This window comes from Chelonia mydas, chromosome 10 (genome assembly GCF_015237465.2).
Source record: "Chelonia mydas isolate rCheMyd1 chromosome 10, rCheMyd1.pri.v2, whole genome shotgun sequence".
In the NCBI taxonomy this organism is placed as follows: Eukaryota; Metazoa; Chordata; order Testudines; family Cheloniidae; genus Chelonia; species Chelonia mydas.
This window is the reverse complement of record NC_051250.2, coordinates 12,028,687-12,046,983: the sequence shown is the minus strand read 5'-3', so window position 1 is coordinate 12,046,983 and position 18,297 is coordinate 12,028,687. Positions and strand designations below refer to the sequence as shown.

Below are 18,297 nucleotides of genomic sequence, written 5' to 3'. Positions count from 1 at the left end.
CTAATGACAGTCAATGTGAACAAAGAGAGTTTCCCCAGCAAGCCGTTCAGTTGCATCTTGTATACAAGCTACACTGGAAGGCACATGGCAGGACTGCTCCACCACCATTTCCTGTAGGCAATGTTCTTATGATTTCATCCCCATGAAAAGAGAAAGAGGGGAATCTCTCATTCCCCACCTTGGGAAAACTCTGGGCTTGGTTTTTTGGTGACATATTCATCTATGTTTTCTAAGCATCCCTAGGACTGTGAGTAACAGGCTTAACTAACCCTTTCAGCGCTAAGTGATGTAACAGTATCATGCATGCCTTCAAATAGAGCTCCACCTGTATAGTCCAACATACCTGGCACATCCCAATATTGCCACTCTTTTCAATGGCTATAAGACTATGCCATTGAAAACCAGCATGGTTCTGCAGCAAAATAAAGGTGTTAAACTAATTACTGCATTGTTGTCAGCAGTGTCTCTACATGAGAATGATTCACACGTGGTCATGAAACATGAGAAAAGGGGGCTCTTCTTTTTCTCCTTTATATAAACCAATAACACATCTGTTTCCTCTGATCACACCGTCCATCCAGGGGTCCCCCTCGGTGCATTCCTCTTAGCTATTTTTTCTATTTTGTTTACATGAATACTTCCATATGCATTGAGATGCACCTGGAGGCTCCAGAGGTCCCTCCTGTGACTGTGATAAACAACCACTAGACTGCAGCCAAAAGCATACCCGACCCCAGCTAGACTGATGGTCTCTCTTCTATGCAAGTCAGCAAACAAAAGTCAGAATGACATAGCAGGGGGCTCGGGAGAGAAGGGACACAAACACACTAGACATGACAAGCTGAAAATAAACTGAAACCCAGAGAGCTGTTTGTTTTACTGTCAGAATCAAAGAAAGAATAGAAAACAACTTAAAAATGTATCCCCTGTGAGCTAGAGACAAACTTGGTAGCATTCTGGCACAGAGACGCCTGACGAACAGCTACAGGCAAACTGAGGGACAGGATGCGGAATAAAAATGAACAGCAAATCAAAGAGGGCATACATGAGAAATACACCTCCCTCCCCTCAGAGGAAATGGTCTAATTACTCTATATTATACCCCAGAGATTCACTCAGCAGTGGCAGAGCCAAATATATGACCTCACCTCTTCATCCTCTCTGCCACTGATGGTAACAGCACCCTCTGGGTTTGGGGGGCAGTGACACCCACATATATATCTGCAGCATTAGACACACTGGACTGTGCAGAAGCATAATGGGAGACAGGCACTAAACAACCACAGTGAAATTCAGATTTGAATTGCACTGCAAACACCATCCCTGAGAATTCCCTCTCTCTGGGACCCTTTCACTGGAAACTCCTTGGAGTGGGAACTGTCTTCCTTAAATGTTCAGAAAGCACCATGACTTAGTTGGTGCTACCACAAATAGACAAACAGTGTGGACGGACTGAGTCTGTACCTGTAACCTCAGTGACCTTTTAACCCTCTCCCCCCACAGAGAAGCAGTTAATGCCATACCTCACTCAGACATGCCACCTAGATTTTCTGTGTAATTATTTGTATTTATTTAGTTCCATAATCCACCGAGATGTTGGGATAAACCCAATAATGAAATACTATCATTTGAGCTAATGGAAAAACTAGCAGGCTACTTTCAGAATACTTCCGTGCCATAACAATGAGAGTCACTTCCATAGGGGATTTCTTTACACCAAGGCTGAGAAGGCTCATGGGTCACAAATTTCCTACATATGCAGCCTCAGAGAAAAGCACCGTCTCCTGGGCCACACACCTTAAAGAGCATCATTCCCTGCAGGCACTAGCCTTACGTGCACTGCCAACATCACAACACATTAGCTCCCCACAGCCCTTCCTTCCATTGTGTAGATTGGTTTATTTTTCTCTTCAGCTATAGCAAGGGAGTTTTGAGGGCAAGTACATGTGGGTCAGAGATTCAACAGTTAGATCTCTTGGGTTCTCCAGTGTGAATCAACTCTGCCTGGTCACTTCTCAGTGCTTTAGGTGACAAGTCAGACTTTGCTAATATTGTTACCTTGATTTACAGCGTTTTTGACTGTGTACGGGAGGGTGCTGAACCTCACAGCTACTGTATTGTAAGGTCTCAGTCCTGTATTTGAATAGAAGAAAGACTCTGTACCTCAGGAGAGTCTCAGATTCTGTGAAGTGTAGAGGTACTTTATTTTCATGGAGTAGTCAATTTCACTGTGATTAATGGGGCGCATATATACTGATAAACAATATTTGTTTATTTTAAACCAGGTCAGAAAAGATTTCAGCCACTTATTTCTCCACAGCTGAGTTATTTTCTGCTATCCACAAGACCTCCAGAGCTAAGTCCAGCCATGAAAGGAGGGATATATTTCCTTTCTGCCCTCTATCAATACTGCCCAGCCAAGGTTACTTCATTTACTGTATATAAGAGCTATAAGATAGACACATGGCTAGAAGCCAGCAAAGTACCTGCAATTTCTTGGGGTGACTGCAAACTTCCAACCATCTCCAGATTCCCAGGGATGGAGCCTCCTCCTTCCAAGACCCTGACCAGCTCTCTCAGCCTCTCACACTCTTCCTGGAGCTGGTGCTGTTCCTCCTTTCGCTGCTGCTTGGCCAGGCTTGCTGGATTCATGCTGAAGTGAAGCACTTTGGTTTTACTGTGGTCATAGTCACCCTGCAAAATCCAAACACGGTATGCAAACTGTGTAACTGGTCCGAGTCCCTACAAACTGCACAAGGAGGCAAAACACAGCAGACATACACATAGAACATGGTACACTTACAGAGCATTAATGTCACAATTCCAGCAATGAAAACCAGCCAAAGAAGGGGCTGCTTTCTCCCAACCTCTTAACTAAGGGGTTCTCAAAGTGGGGGTTGTGACCCCTCAGGGGGTCGCAAGCTTATTATGTGGGGGGTCGCGAGCTCTCAGCCTCCACTCCAAACCCCATTTCACCTCCAGCATTTATAATAGTGTTAAATATTTTTTTTAAAAGTGTTTTAATTTATAACACGGAGTCGCATTCAGAGGCACGCTGTGTGAAAGGGGTAACCTGTACAAAAATTTGAGAACCACTGTTTCAACTGAGCAGAACTTGCTCCTGGATGACACCTTCATTATTAAGTTTAACTCCAGAAATGAAGTTTTATGGTTGCATGTTAAATCCCCTGATAGCAGGAGTTTATAATGAAGCCCTAAACTACAGCAGGACACATAGTGCCAGCCTAATTTATTAGTACAAGTCTGTGATGTCCACAGGACTCCCGTGCTGGAGTCCTTAGTGAGTTGCATCAGTCTGTCCCAAGCAAGTAGAGACATGTCATTTTACACTTTTCTTGAAGGTGAATTAGATTTAGAGCAGTTTAACCTGCGAGTCAAATCCTAAAATAATGGATTAATATGCCTTCAAAGTGAGAGGTCAACACTGATATTATACTTGTGGTTTCAAAGACACGATCTTCACCTGGACTGCAGAAAGCTTTATAACCCTAAAATGAGCAAAACCTCCGCTCACCCTGGCTCTCATTGCATCCGGCTCAGTTGAAGTCCAGAAATGTGGCCTGCATAAAAAGGCGTTTAACATGATAATATTTTACATTTCCATTATATCTGAGTTTCAAAAGTGATTTTACAAACAATAAATAATCTCAGCCCAAGTGTGTGGTAGGTATTATTCCAACTTCATTTTTTCTTTAGCACTAAAAATGTGCTAAATGTTTAAACATTGTACAGACAGATAAACTGAGGGACAGGGAGGCTAAAGGACTTGATCACTATCATACAACAGCTCACTGGCTAAGCCACGCAGAGAACCCAGGGGTCCTGACTCTCAGGCACTTTTTCTCTCCGCTAGAAACATTCCCTACAGATATGGTGATGCTTGCTATAGAGTCTGTTCCAGATTTCAGTTGACGTTGTTGTGTTGCAGGCTCGTTCGGTAAAATAATAGGAACTGAAGTGGCCAATGTCTGCATTTATGAAAAGTAAAAACTCTTCTTATATGGCTCTGTTAACCAGAAAGACTGTTCAACCTACTAACTTTGTTGACCACTGACCCTGACCTCATATCGGAGGGTCTATAGTTTTGGGTAAAATAATATAGACGTTATCAAACTGTAACAAACAAGTACATGAACCAAAATATATGCATTAACAATAGGCTTGGCTATAGGTCTTAAGCATTAAACTGGAGTGAGGCCTAGTGGAAGTTGGCAGTTGGTATAAGATAGCATGAGTATTATTGCGCTTGACGGAAGGTTATGGAATTATATGTGCTTGACCTAAGGTTATAAAATTTAGCAATGTTTCTTGTGATAGTTTAGTAATGCATTTGATAATAAATAAATAAAACACAAAGAGGTAGCATCTTAGGGGATTTTTGTAGTAAGAGCTAACTGTATTGATGTACCTAAATTATTGCAAAAGGGACGGATGCAAATGGTTGGGTAAATTGTTGGAAATGTAATTATGGACAACCAGAACCCTAAAATTCGTCTCCTAGAATACCAAATATGAATAAAGGGATGAGACTTGACTTGATTCAATATGGCCCTGGATGTATGTGCGTGGAATAGGGAAAGGTGTATAAGAGGTTGTCAAACCCATCCTGAGCTGGGACACTGGGATGATGCCATGGGACAATCGCATAGGAAGTCTGGCCCCACTCCATCCTCTTGGGGGAAATCGCTACTTATTTTTTTCTTCCATTTTTGTTTCTGATGGTTCCCACAAGGTTTAAGTATGCCCAGTGTAAGACTGTAAGTATGACCAATGCAAGGAACCACTTTACTGTACTTATCTTATTCTTATGCTTATGTACATTGATTTTTCTATCATTTCAATTACATTGGTCTGTATTAACTGGAGATCCTAAAGGTTGTGTGTGTGATCCACCAATTTCATCTTATTAACTAACTCTACAGCCACCTGAATAACCTACAGCCTGTTGCCTGACATTTTCCTGACACTCCCTACCCTCTAGAATTCACACTACATCCTTGATCTCACAATCAGTCAGTAAAGAAAAAAACAGCAAATAAAAGACAAATTTTCCCCCCTTTCTTTTTAGAGCAGAATGTCAGTGAGGGAAACAGAACTTTAAGGGTTAAATATCTCACAGTTGTTTTAGTGCCCTCTAGTGGCCTTACTGCTACTCAGCTTCCCTGTTTCAGTAATATTCCCATGGAAAACATGTTGGTGACAGCGACTCTGCAGACAAAGTAGAAGGGTATATACAGTGCTGAGTTCTGAACATCCATCTCAGGCAGCCCGGGTGTCCTGGACCTCTTGGCAGGTATGCTCCTCACTCTCTGAAGCTCCTTCCCCGCAGGAAAAGGACCAGCAGCTCAAGCCACTCTGCTCCCTGGCTCTGCTTTCCCTCTAGGAATTAGTTGCAACTTCCCTATTGAACGTTGCCTGCTAGGTTTTGTCCTGGCAGGGAAGGAAGGGGAGAGTATCTGTGTAAGTGGGTGTGCACGACAGCAGGGGTGTTTGTGAGGGAAGGCGAGCCTGCTTGGGATTGGGTGTGAGAGCGGTATGCATGTGTGTGGGCATACACTGTCGCTGGCAGGCAGCTAGCTGGAATGCTGCTATACTCTGAGCGCGGTAGTGCCCTATAGCTCCCAGTGGCCCCCTGCTGGCTGTCTCATCTGTAACTAACATGCACTCATCTCCCAGCACCACCCCCTGCAGCTGCCTCCTAAAGAGGATGAGAGGTCGCCAGTGCTGAGAACTGGCTGGGAAGCCTGCAATCATGGAGACAAAAAGAGTAAAGATCATTCAGAATTGGGGGGAGGAACAGACTGAGGAGCAGAAGTTTTCAAACAGATCGAAGTTGGGGAGGCACACACACTGGTCAGGATTAGGCTATTCCCTGCCTTCCCTCACCCTTGAAGAAGAAAATAGCCTCACAAACTCTACACCATGTGGCCAGGACCCTCCAGCAGCTGGAATCACAGACACTGCCTGCTCCAAGCTTATCAGGCAAGTTGTCCCTGCCAAAAATACCACACACCAGCATCTATGAGTGTGGACTGTTCCCTGAGGCAGCGACGTACCCAGGATCATTTGAACACAGGACTTTCCTTCCCCTCCCCTATTACACAGGCAGGCTAACTGGCAGGTCTTGAGTCAGGGAGTTTTCTCCCCAGTCTTCGCCCTCACTTTGCTTTCCAGGGAGGCGAAGAGGTTCAAAATCACAGTTAACCGCACTTCGGTTGCCTGGTGAGAGGACGCTTTCATTCCATGAAAATGTTTACAAGATCCAAGGTGTGGCTCCCACTCTCTTCAACTAGGATTTTATGCTGCATTCACCACTGCAGTATCTGAGCACCTTAACCTAGCTCCTCTCACACAATTATGTGCTGGATACTAAACTGAAAAAATCAAACAATACTGGAGATTACTGACACCTTCCCTGTTGAGACCACTTTGACCTGCTAGGCACTAGTTTGTTCACTCCAATTTCTTCCCGTAATACAGTCTAGTTTTTCAAAGGCATTGCCACAAAACTACAGTTCTTATCTCTCTACCAGCCTTGTATATTCCCTCCCTTTTATAACACATACCCTTGCTAGAACATATTCTTAAATCAGCACTGAAACACAATCTCAGTCCTAGGGGCTCACCAGCTCTCCTGACATAGTTGGTGAATTCATTAGTCTGACGTTACACTTCATTTACAGACAGGCACACATTTAAAAACCTGCTGTGGTATGAAGACAGTATCTTATGGCCATTATAGAATCAATCTCCTTTTAAATTTCTGGGAAAGATCACTATCATATTTGCTCTGTTCCTTCCAGCATCAGGACAGGGACACTGGCTTCCTCTTTATTCTATACAGTGCGGATCACTATTTTCCCCTAGGGCTAAAATGGTATTATATATGTTTTATATAGTGGTAGCATCTAGAGGCACCAAGTGAGATGGGGTCCCATTGTGCTAGGAACTGTACAGACACACAGCATGACACTGCCCCTTCCCCAAAGAGTTTACAATCTAAATAGACGAGATGACTACGGGTGGGAGGAGAAAGAGGTACAGACAGATGAGTTATCTTGCCCAAAATCAAACAACAGGGTGGTGACAGAGCTGGAAACAGACCCAGGTCTTCCAAATCCTAGTCCTGTTCCTGGCCACTGGACCACACTGCCTCTCATATAAAATATAATAATGTTAAGCACCCAGTAGAAGCTCATTTGGGAAATGTTTAATTTATTTACACTACCAGGGTTTCAGACAAATGGGGGAACCTTCCAATGCAAATTTTGCATAGTAGGGGACATCACAACTTCAGATAACAGGGGTTCAGGTGTGTATACATTAATATTAGACCTCAAAAATGGTACCATGACTTCTTTCACGTGACGTTTTCCTTGAAACTTCAGAAGGCCAGTAGTGATCTGGATTGGCTTTAGGCATAGATATGGTAGAAAGTGGCTAAGGATACCAGACTGCAAGGGTGCATCAAAAATCCTGGCACCACTTGAAGGGAAAATGGAGCCTGGAGCCCCGTGCTGGTCAGAAGCAAGGGCCTGGAAAAAGGCAAGCAACATACTGGAATCCCAGCAGCTCGACAGAATGTGATTTACTGATTTCTTCCCCCTGCAATATACTATCAAATATTGCTGACCCTGTTTTTCATTCTTTTGAATTTGAAGTAGGGGACACAAAATGTTGTGGGGGTTGCACGTATGGCAAGCCACACCTGATCTTAAGCCCCGGGGACAGACGAAACAGCGGACTCTCAAGAAGAGGCATAGAAGATGTACAATACACAGGATTCTTTGAACAAGAGACGGGAATCCCGAGCAACTCGGGAGCCATCTGCTGTGGATGTTGCGTCTGTACCGAACCAACGCAGAGTAAGAGGCATCTTTTTTTATTACATGTTTCAGTTTGATGTAAAACGTGTTCTGTGGTCTCCAGAGAACGGTGAAAAGCTTGTTCGGCGTTCGGATTGCTGGGATTAATGTGCAGAAGCAACTGGCTCTTCCCAGGCTTGGAGCATTTCTTATAGGGAAATGTGAGACATGTTTTGGGGAGAGATCCTACGTGAGACCTGCAGACAATCCTCTTGTTGGAAGAACATAAGAATGGCCCTACTGGGTCAGACCAAAGGTCCATCTAGCCCAGTATCTTCCGACAGTGGCCAATGCCAGGTGCCCCAGAGGGGATCAACAGAACAGGGAATCATCAAGTGATCCATCCCGTCGCTCATTCCCAGCTTCTGGCAAACAGAGGCTAGGGACGCCATCCCTGCCCATCTCAGCTAATAGCCATTGATGGACCTATCCTCCATGAATTTATCTAGTTCTTTTCTGAACCCTGCTTTGGTCTTGGCCTTCACAACATCCTCTGGTAAGGAGTTCCACAGATTCACTCTGCGTTGTGTGAAGAAATACTTCCTTTTATTTGTTTTAAACCTGCTGCCTATTCATTTCAGAAAAACACAGTAAGGATTCCTCAGTCCATCTGGCAGTTGTGTAGGTAGAAGGTCTGTTCTTCTCAATAGCACATTATTTTGTGACTCAAACTGGGTACGTGTACTGAACATTTTGCTAATAAGTGCAATAAACTTGGTGAAGGGTACAGTGCATTTAGTGCTAGGATCCCCAGCCAGCCACATTTCTTCTGTCTCAGTTCCCTTCAGTGCCCTTGAAATTTGAGAAGCGTAGGAACGAGAAAGTAACTTCAAGAATTAGACACAGTAATGACCTTCACTGGATCTTCCTTCATGGAATAATGTTGAACTGGTAATTCAGATGTGACAGAAAGAAGTGCAAAGACTGTCAGTTTAGAGTGAGGTGATAAATGACTTGATTGATTGCTACCAGGTGTGGCAGACACTTGAGCAGTACAGTGAATTATTCATTCTTGGAAAGTAAGATGCTAACTGGTTGATTTGTTGCTTGAGGAAGCAAAACCATATCTGTGCAAAAATGGATCTATATCTTTTACCCATTTCTATGAATGGCTCAGCTCTGGTAGCCTCAATGATGCTCAGGCCTCTCCATGGAGATGACTTGATGCCTCTTAAGTTCATATGTTCCACAACTCATAACATGTTGTTTTGATGTGCTGCCTTTAGCTTTCCAAACAGGCCTGCCTGGGAATTTAGTTGAGGGCAAGGGTGGACTCCCACAGAAATCTTCCCTCTGAACGCTGAGCAGCTACAGTCACCATATCATCTCCGTCCTGCTCCCACACAGACATCTTAAGTAACAGTCATGGAAACACCAGTGACAGGTTCTATCTTCTGAAATGTTATAGGGACACACAGTTGCAGCATGGGAGAGCTACTCAGTGAGGTTCGGACTTGCAACAGTCTTCCTGATAAAAGGATTAGGAGAAACATTAAACCAGAAATTGGAATAGGGCTGGTTTGTAGTCTAAAGCTTAGGTACTGTAAGCTAAAATCTTAGAGCAGCAATAACTCCAGTGCCCCTTCATCACTTTCTTGCCCCAACTGAAAGCTGGGCCCAGAGAAAACTACTGTGCTTATAGTGATTATGCCAAACTTAAAGAACTAAAATCTTAATAAACACAGCCTTTTGTACAGAGTGTATTAAAATCCCAGAGTAACGACCAGTAAGACTTTACATACCTGCCATAATAGAAACACCTTTACAAGTCCATTGATGAAATGATGATAGAGGGCAAGAATCCTTAAAATCTATTAAAAAAAAAAAAAAAAAAGACATCCCTTCTATAGAAAGAGTGTGGATGAGAGAGAACTCCCAGTGACGCCATCCTGAATGTGTTTATACTTGAAGACGGTTCTGGCATTTCAGTGTGTGTGTTTGGAAGCTAGATACTCCTGACTCAGGTAGGCCCTTCTGCTAAAGCCATAAAAGCTTTTCTCAAGATGATATCTACTTGTGAATTATTGAGAGGGGTGTATGGGCGTGAATGAAGCACACAAGAATGTGACTCATTTTTATATCAAACCCTGAATGCCCGGCACATGCATTTAATCTTACAGGTATGCTGCAGATATTCAGAGTTCCTGAGAAGAGAGGTCTGCAAGCAAAGGAAGTCGTCTCAACTACTGAAAATTAGTCGGTCTGTTATTCATTAATGAAACTAAAATGCAGAACGCTCAGACACTTCATCAAGGTTCTGATTGGCTTGAAGCAACATCTGCAACAGCCATCAAGGATTTTTAACAACTGATTTTACACTGCCATGCACTGCAACTATGTTCCATTGCTTTGGAGAGAAAACAGGTCAACACCCACAGATGAGTCTGATATGCACTTATCACAAGTGGCACAATGTAGTGAATATATTTTTTATATCTTTGATGCCAGTAAAATTTTAAAAAATTAGACTTTCTGGGGAGCACAATAGATTCTGGTGCAATAAATGGACAGCAGAGTTTAATCTTTTCTACCTTGCAATGGAGCATATGGCAATATTCCCAACTGAGAAAGATCGTAAGCTTTTCAGGAAGGGACTGTCTATTCCATTGTGTGGACAGTTCCTAGCACACTGTGGGTGCTACCAGAATACAAACAACAACACACATTTCTTCTCAACTGAAGAGCCTGTTCATACACTGATTTTTTAACAGAGAAATCCATATGGCTTCTGGAATTAGATGTGTATGCAATCTATGGACAGTGTCAAAGGAACTTAAGCAGGAATCAGGAGAATCTAATGTTGCTTAGTAAATTGTATCAACTTTATAGGAAAGATGGTTTAATACCCACTTGGCAGAAAATCCCAAATGACCTCTGCACCCACTTGCGGGGGGGATGGTTGGGAAATTTCTCTCTAAATGGAGAGCTAAAAGCAAGACAAATGGTCTTTCAAGAGGGGTGGAGTGAAAGGCTTCCTGAACACCCTGCCCTACATATGGTCTTTTCTTCTTCTCAGCACTCTCATGCTTACATCTGGAGGCTTCATTACCATTTTTGTAGATTATCCCACATTCTTGCATTGAGTCGAGTCAGCCTGGCTGTGTGGGTGAGCATTTTCCCTCTAAATGGCTTTTCTCTGACCTTTTGCCTGAGTATTTGGTCTTTACTTGTGGTTACTCTGGCAGTGTCTCTGTTTAGTTCTCTGCTGCAAGGGGATAAAGAAGCCTGTTCGCCCACTTTATATTAGCAGATGGCAACCACAAAATAAAGTGGTATCCCATCCCAGAAAACACCAGATTTTAAAGCAATTTCAGTTTCTTGCTTGTTTCACTGCTCAAGCTTGTTAAAAGCGATTAGAGCAAAACCCAAACTAAACCATATCCAAGAATTCCCTCCAGACTCAACTTACATAAGCACAAAACACTGATCAAACCCCAGTTCCCTCTGTCACAGAAGATAACCACACTAAGAGATCTTTAAAGCCCTCAGAATAGGAACTGTATTCACAGAGATGGATTGCAAAGATGAGACAAAGGAAACTAACCAATCACGAACACACACCACCTGCTCCCTGCAGCTCTGCCAGAAGCGCACACACTTGGAGTAGAAAGAGCTGAGAAAAGAAGGCTGCTGGAATGTCGTGAAAGGATATGCTTGTTCAAGCCATATTTCATACATGGTCCTCCCTCTGCTCCAAATTCCTCTTCCTATCACCCTGAGGTGAATGTCCTCTATAGGGGTCACAAGACTGGAAACTGGCAGCAGAATCTGACTAGGCTGTCTTTCAATCCTTCCTCTCCCCTTGTCCAGACTGTGTTAAAATCCTGTTGCTTCCCCCTCCACAACATTGAGATCCAGCCTTTTATTTCTATCCAGACAATATAAACTCTTGACCACTCTTCCTTCCTACCTTGATTGCTGCATCCTCCTCCTCACTGGCCTCTCAGCACCCACACCCCCTCCAGTCCTTATAAACCACAGCTGCTAAGATGTTCTTTGTACCTTTTTGATCTGACTTGGGTGTCTCACACCTCCTCCAAGTCCCTTCATAGTGCTCTTCTCCAGCACATCAGGCTTAAGATTCTTGTCCTCATATTCATGGACCTACATATCTCCTCCCTGCTTACTTATCCAACCACGTCTTCCCCTCAGGGAGGCCACCCTTGACCCCCTGTTCATCCACTTCTTCCACAACCATTTCTGCCCTCTGCACCTTCACCTTCTTGAGCTGATCTGCAAGGCCACACTACAGTCTCCTCATTGAAATTCCTCCCTAAACGCTCTCTTACTGCAGTGCCTACAGCAAATTAGCAACTAGGCAAAGAGGCAGTTTGAGCTAGATGTATCACAACCAACCCCTTCCCCCCATCACACTGTGACGATCATCTCTTTAACCCCAGAATAGATCTTCCTATGTGGCTGTAAAACAGGTAGCACATTTCGAGCACTGCTGTAATGTTCATGATAAATTAAATTTTACCAGAGGTGCTGAAGCCCTTCAGATGCCATTTTCAATACAGGTATTTCTTTTGTACCCAGCACCAAACTGGATATGCTCTAGGGAATGCAATGCACTTTGTACAAACCCCAGAGAGGAAGGGATTTGAATGTGAAATGCAGTCTAACAATCACATGTTCAAACAAATCTGGCAAGAGGATTCAGAGTGGAGTTGGTTGGGTAAAAGAAAGAAAAGAAAATCACATACTGCTTAGGCTCACTAGGTTGTCATCTAATGCTTGGAGCTCTGAACTCAGGGTTTGTCTACACTTACAGCGTGGCAGTGAAGTGGAAGTCCTGAATTGTTTCAGTACCTTTCAATGGTCTTTCATTCCCTTTAAGTCATATTTATACTAGGAAACTAACCCTCTGCTGACAATGGTTTTCAGCAATAGGTTCTCTGAACTAGTGTTGGAAAGGGTTTAACTTCTAGTGTAGAAAAGACTAATCTATTTTCAACACTATTGCAGAAAATGGAACAGACTCTCGAGGACCCACTTCTGACAACCATTGTCTGCAATGGAATAATTTCCTATTGAGCTTTACAGCAAACATTCACTCCATATAAACAGGGTCCATGGAGTTAATTTTTAATAATGAAGCCACTCTCACCAACCAGACAGGTGCTAAATGATGCACTGCCGGAAGATTATTACTTCCCACTGCTCCTCTGCTCTGGCTGAACAAAGGGAGTCGGGGGGAGAAAAAGAAATGATCACTTAAATGGGGATGGGGAGAGAAAGATGAAGAGGAATCCCCAATTCCTCTTTTTATTTTTTACTGCAGCCACTTTCTGTGGTCAGCGAAGCACCAGTAGTCTTGCCTTTCCAAGTGGGAAGATATGATCTTCCACAGCCACCATCCCCCCACCACTCACACACTCCTAATGAGGAGATAAACTCCCCTCATAATGAATTGTTTTGTCTGGGAAAGTCAGGAGGAGGGGATAGCAAGGATGGGGGCTCCAAACACCTTGGTATTGTAAGAGTGTACAAACACACAAACAAGACATATACACAATTTAATCATGGGTTCTTAGTAATTATCCATGTAGCTATCTACTGTGTTTACTAGCATTGCTCACTAGAGTTTCACTTAACTGTGTTGAAGATACAGATATCTCTTTGGTCTGCTCTTTTCTTCCCAGAGCGAGGGAGCTGTGAATCTCCATTCCAAATATAGACCAGAGGCTTCTACCACTTCCACCTTCTCAATGGAAATGGATGCTGCTGCATATTTCCGGCCCTCCCCGAAGAATCTCCGTCCTTTTTTCCATTTCTGTAGGTTACATCCTTTATTTAAACACTCTTTAAGAACCTTCAGCTAAATGAACCTCTCTCCTCTTCCTGGAGGAAGGGAATCAAGTGCCTCCTTTGTTCTTCCTTCCCCCTGGAGGGAGTGAGGGAGGTGCCCCTTGGTCCCATGCCTTCTTGTTCCAGTCTCCTGAGAGCGACAGGCTCTGTTCCTCACACAGAAAAGAGATACTTCATCCTTTTATTCTTTGAACACTAAAGTTTCTGCAGACTTGGGATTAACAAACACTGGAAAGGTCCCAACCAGTGAGAACAGGGCTGCCACACAGCAGCTTGCTGTGCATACAAAGAAATCCTTGACTGAAAGAGTCAGCAATGCAAGGAGAATTAAAAAGCACAGTTAAATAACCCCAAATCCTCATGCATATTTATAAAATACATGGCATCAAAACTAAATCAATACTCCTCCTTACTAGCTATGTACAGCCTGAGAAAGTAGAGCTGGTAACTTAATGGTGCTTTACCTATCATCTTGATGAGACCCTGGAAAACCTCAGCACATTAGAAAAATCCTGGGTGGCTACAAAGGGAATTTCAATTGTAATGTACTAGGATGTGAAAAGTGAGAACGGAAGGGAAGAGAGAGTGAGAGAAAAGTGTGTTGGGTTATATTATGCAGTCAGAACAAGGATGACGACATGGACCTTGCCAACATGGGGAAGTTTTACCAGCTAAACCAATATAATTATATCAATATAAACCAAGGTTATACTTATTCTGCTGCAAGAGTTTGGTTTAGCTTAAACCTCGCTACCCAAGTGACAAACTAAATCAAAGAACCCCACTCTCGTACCAAAATAAGAGTGTCCACATGAGGGGTTGTATCAATATCATTATATCAGGTTACATTCACATCTTAGCTTATCCTAAAAATAATCTTCCATGTAGACAGGCCTGCAATGGGGTTAGCCCCTTGCCTCTCGCAAGCGCCTCCTTTCTCAGGGCCGATACCCCTGCGATCACAGTCTTTTTTTTGGGCGGCATCCACCTCTCGCGGGCAACCTCTTTGGTTGGGTGGATGTGAGCTTTCTTTTGGTTTTTTGGTCTTACAATGGGGTGGCATCCGCCTTTGGTGAGTGCCCCCTGGCCAATGGTTCCCTCAGTGGATCTTTGGCAACTCAACCCTTTGGCTGAGCAGCACACACTGTCCCCCATTCCGGGGTATACAGTCCAAGTTCTTAACACAGACCTGGTATGGGACTGTAGCTCTAAGGGAGGCACTGCCTTCTTCAACCACCCAGCCGGGGCCCATCTCAGTACCCACAGCTGGTGGTGTTTCAGCAGGTCTCCCTGGGCTCAGTCTTCAACCAGACCAGCAGGGCCCATCTTGGTACCCTCGCTGGCCTGGCCAGGTTCTATACTCAGTCCCCCTGGGCTTCAGCCTGCCCGCAGTGATCTTCCGCTGGTCCTGCTGCTCTTCCCACCAGCCAGGCACCCAGTCTTCAGCAGCCTTCCCTGGGCTTCAGTCCTGTTTGCAGTGAGCTCGCCACAGTGAGCTGTCCATGGTACTGCTGCTCTTCCAGCCACCAGGTCTTCACTCCTCGAGCTCCACACAGCAACTGAACTTCTCTGCTCTGCTGCTTGTCTTATACAGGGCCCTTCTGGCCTCAGATTGGCTGCTCCACCAGTCCCTCTGATTGGCCACTCCTCTGCAAGCACTCTAGGCTGCCCGGAGGACTTCTCTCTGCTCTATTCTGGGGCAGGGTGACACAGGGCCACGAGGCCTCCGGACCTAGTCCACCCTTCCACAAGGCCTTAGCTACCTATCCACCTTTCCAATGAGTAACTGTACTGTACTAACCTAGGCTGACATGACTGTATTCACCTAGACCCAGGGGGTGGGGGGGGACGACACTGAAAACACACACATAGGCCTAATGAAAAGAAATGCAACACACACATTACATGATTCACTGTGTACGCATATTTATTCCTTGAACATAAAAAGGCACACATTATCCAAAATGAAAAGTTTAATTAAAACTCAAAAATACAACAACAGAGTCCCCAGTTTACTAACTAACTAAAGTTACTACTTTTCCAGGACCTGTTCTTCGATCTCAGTACATCTTTAACAACATATCTGATTGCTCAGCACCTAGCATATTACAAAGTTTAGACCAAATGAACCTGAATATGCTCAAAATCATGCTTGATAGATGCAAAGTTGTGTGGACAAGACTGCAATTTTTTTTAAAAATGACAAAATTCTCATTCCCAACTGTCCTGTCCTCCATGATTTTACTTCCACAATTGTCCACTGTGTTGAATGCAGTGAACAGTGAAACAATTATCTTCACAAACATAGATTTGCAGTAGAAATCTGGATAGTCTATTATTTTAAATGCTAGAAACAAAACTTAATTGAGGATTATATTCAGCAGCCATGTTTTTAAACCTCTATTTTTTTTCTGGGATCAATCCATGACTTTTATATGTTGGATCAGTCACACTGGCAAATGAAAGGAAAGGCTCCATAGTTTCTTTGAATCATTTTTTCCATTTTGTCTTTGGGTAGTTCCAGTTTTGTTGTTAATTACCATAAATTAAGCCAGGCTTCCAGTGAGTCCATGACAGTAGTGTCAACATGTAATCTGTCAAGTCCCTCCAAAACCTTGTTCAAAATACAGAGCCTCTCTGAAGAATTCCTTGCTGTATAAAATGCAGGCTATGATTTCATCAAGTTTCCTCTTCAGTCTAAAGTTCACCTTACTTATGGTAAGGGGATACAAATACACAGACAATCTTCCTGGTGCCCTAGTAGGAAACTGGGGCATCATTAGACCAGAATGGCACAGTTCTGGCAGATTTGTCAGTTGCATATGATACTGTCTGGCATGTAGGGCTAATGCTAAGTTGCAGACTATTTATTGTAAGCCCATGGTGTGATTCATTACGGAAATGATATTGAATCGGAGCGTCATCTTGAAAGCTGGAGACAAATCAGCCAGCTTAGGTGTCTCTGTAATCAACTTCAACAAAGATCCATTCCAGCTCCAATCCTTTTGAACATATATACTTATGACCTACCAATAACTAAGGCTGATAAATATGTATGTGCAAATAACATCTATCTCACTAAAGTGGGTAAGGATCTACATGATATCCAAGGATCACTCTGCCAGGACATGAATGCTCTAGTCACATAATGTAAGTCTCCCCTGACAAAGGTAAGTGAGTCTAAGACGGTGGCCACAACATCCATCTGAACAATTGCCTGGCCAATCAACCCCTTATAGTCATGGTGAAGATAGTCGATTCCCTTTTACAGCCAGCTGCCACTTACTTAGGAGTCAAACTGGACTGCAGTCTAACTTACCGGTCCTATCTAGAATACTTCAAGAAAAAGATCACTTCTCACAGAGGCAAATGTTTTACAAACCTCAGCTTGGTTCTGGTATTTGCTCCAGCAGAATATCATGTGGCAGTTTAGGGCAGAAGTCAGCACACACATCTTGTTGAGATAGAGTGGAATATGGCCAGCCATATCATTAGTGGATGCCATAGCCACAAATTAACAGCTAATTTACATGTGTTGGCTCATATAGCTCCCTCAAAACTTTGACAAGATGCCATTACCAGTAAAACTGCATGAAGGGCTTTGATGGATGAAAACAACCTGCTCACACAAGACTGACAATGGTTCCAATAGGTGTAAATAAGCAACACACACTTCCTATTAAAAGATCTGCCTGCCTCCAGAAGAAAACACTTACAATCTGCAGGACCTGCTGACTTGCCACAACTGACTTTGCAATGTCCTTTGGCAGCATCCCTTCATGCACTCCTGTCCAGTGCTGCTGGCCCAGTGCCAATCTCAGATGAACAATGGTATATCAAGGCTGACAGCTATGTCCTCGCAGAGTGGCAGCACCTCTGGGATAGAGAGATGGGCCTGCTGATGAAATTTCAGAAGCTCTAACCTACATCCACCCTGTTTGCACCTGGGATGCAAATCCTGGACTAGGCTTAATGGGCCACTGACTGGAATGACCAATATGCAAATTTGACTTAACCCAATCTTCACAGTGTGACTTCAGAACAGCAATGCAGATGGTCAAATATGAGGTTGAGGAGTGCACAATTAGAAGATTGGAGGGTGGACTGCAACACCTTTCTACCCTTGACGATGCGGCAGTTAGATGGCCGAACAATCTACATACCAACTTGTGATGCATATGAGGGGAAAAAAGGCATTAATTATTTTTAGATAACCAACCAGGAAGCAGATGGTTGTTGTGCAAAAGTTTCTCAACTTCCACAACATACTTTTGGACTTTGTCAAATACTACTTCTCTCCCAACAAGGTTTAAATAAGATGTACACCCATAACCCAGGTTTCAGAATAGCAGCCGTGTTAGTCTGTATTCGCAAAAAGAAAAGGAGTACTTGTGGCATCTTAGAGACTAACAAATTTATTTGCGCAGAAGCTTTCGTGAGCTACAGCTCACTTCATCGGATGCATTCAGTGGAAAAAAGCTGTAGCTCACGAAAGCTTATGTGCAAATAAATTTGTTAGTCTCTAAGGTGCCACAAGTCCTCCTTTTCTTTTTACCCATAACTCAGAAATTCAGGCTGCTGCATTTAAGTTCTCTCATAT

At 43.6% G+C, this 18,297-nt stretch overlaps 1 protein-coding gene across 11 annotated transcripts in view; it reads right to left on the bottom strand.

Annotated features, from left to right (window-relative positions):
- MAD1L1 (mitotic arrest deficient 1 like 1) overlaps window positions 1–18,297 on the bottom strand; it is a 557,068-nt gene that overhangs the window by 170,179 nt on the left and 368,592 nt on the right. For all 11 annotated transcript variants that reach the window (XM_043524561.1, XM_043524558.1, XM_037910943.2 and 8 more), the window contains one exon: window positions 2,487–2,694. In XM_043524561.1, coding sequence (XP_043380496.1) covers window positions 2,487–2,694 — 208 coding nt within the window. The remainder of the gene's footprint in view (window positions 1–2,486; window positions 2,695–18,297) is intronic.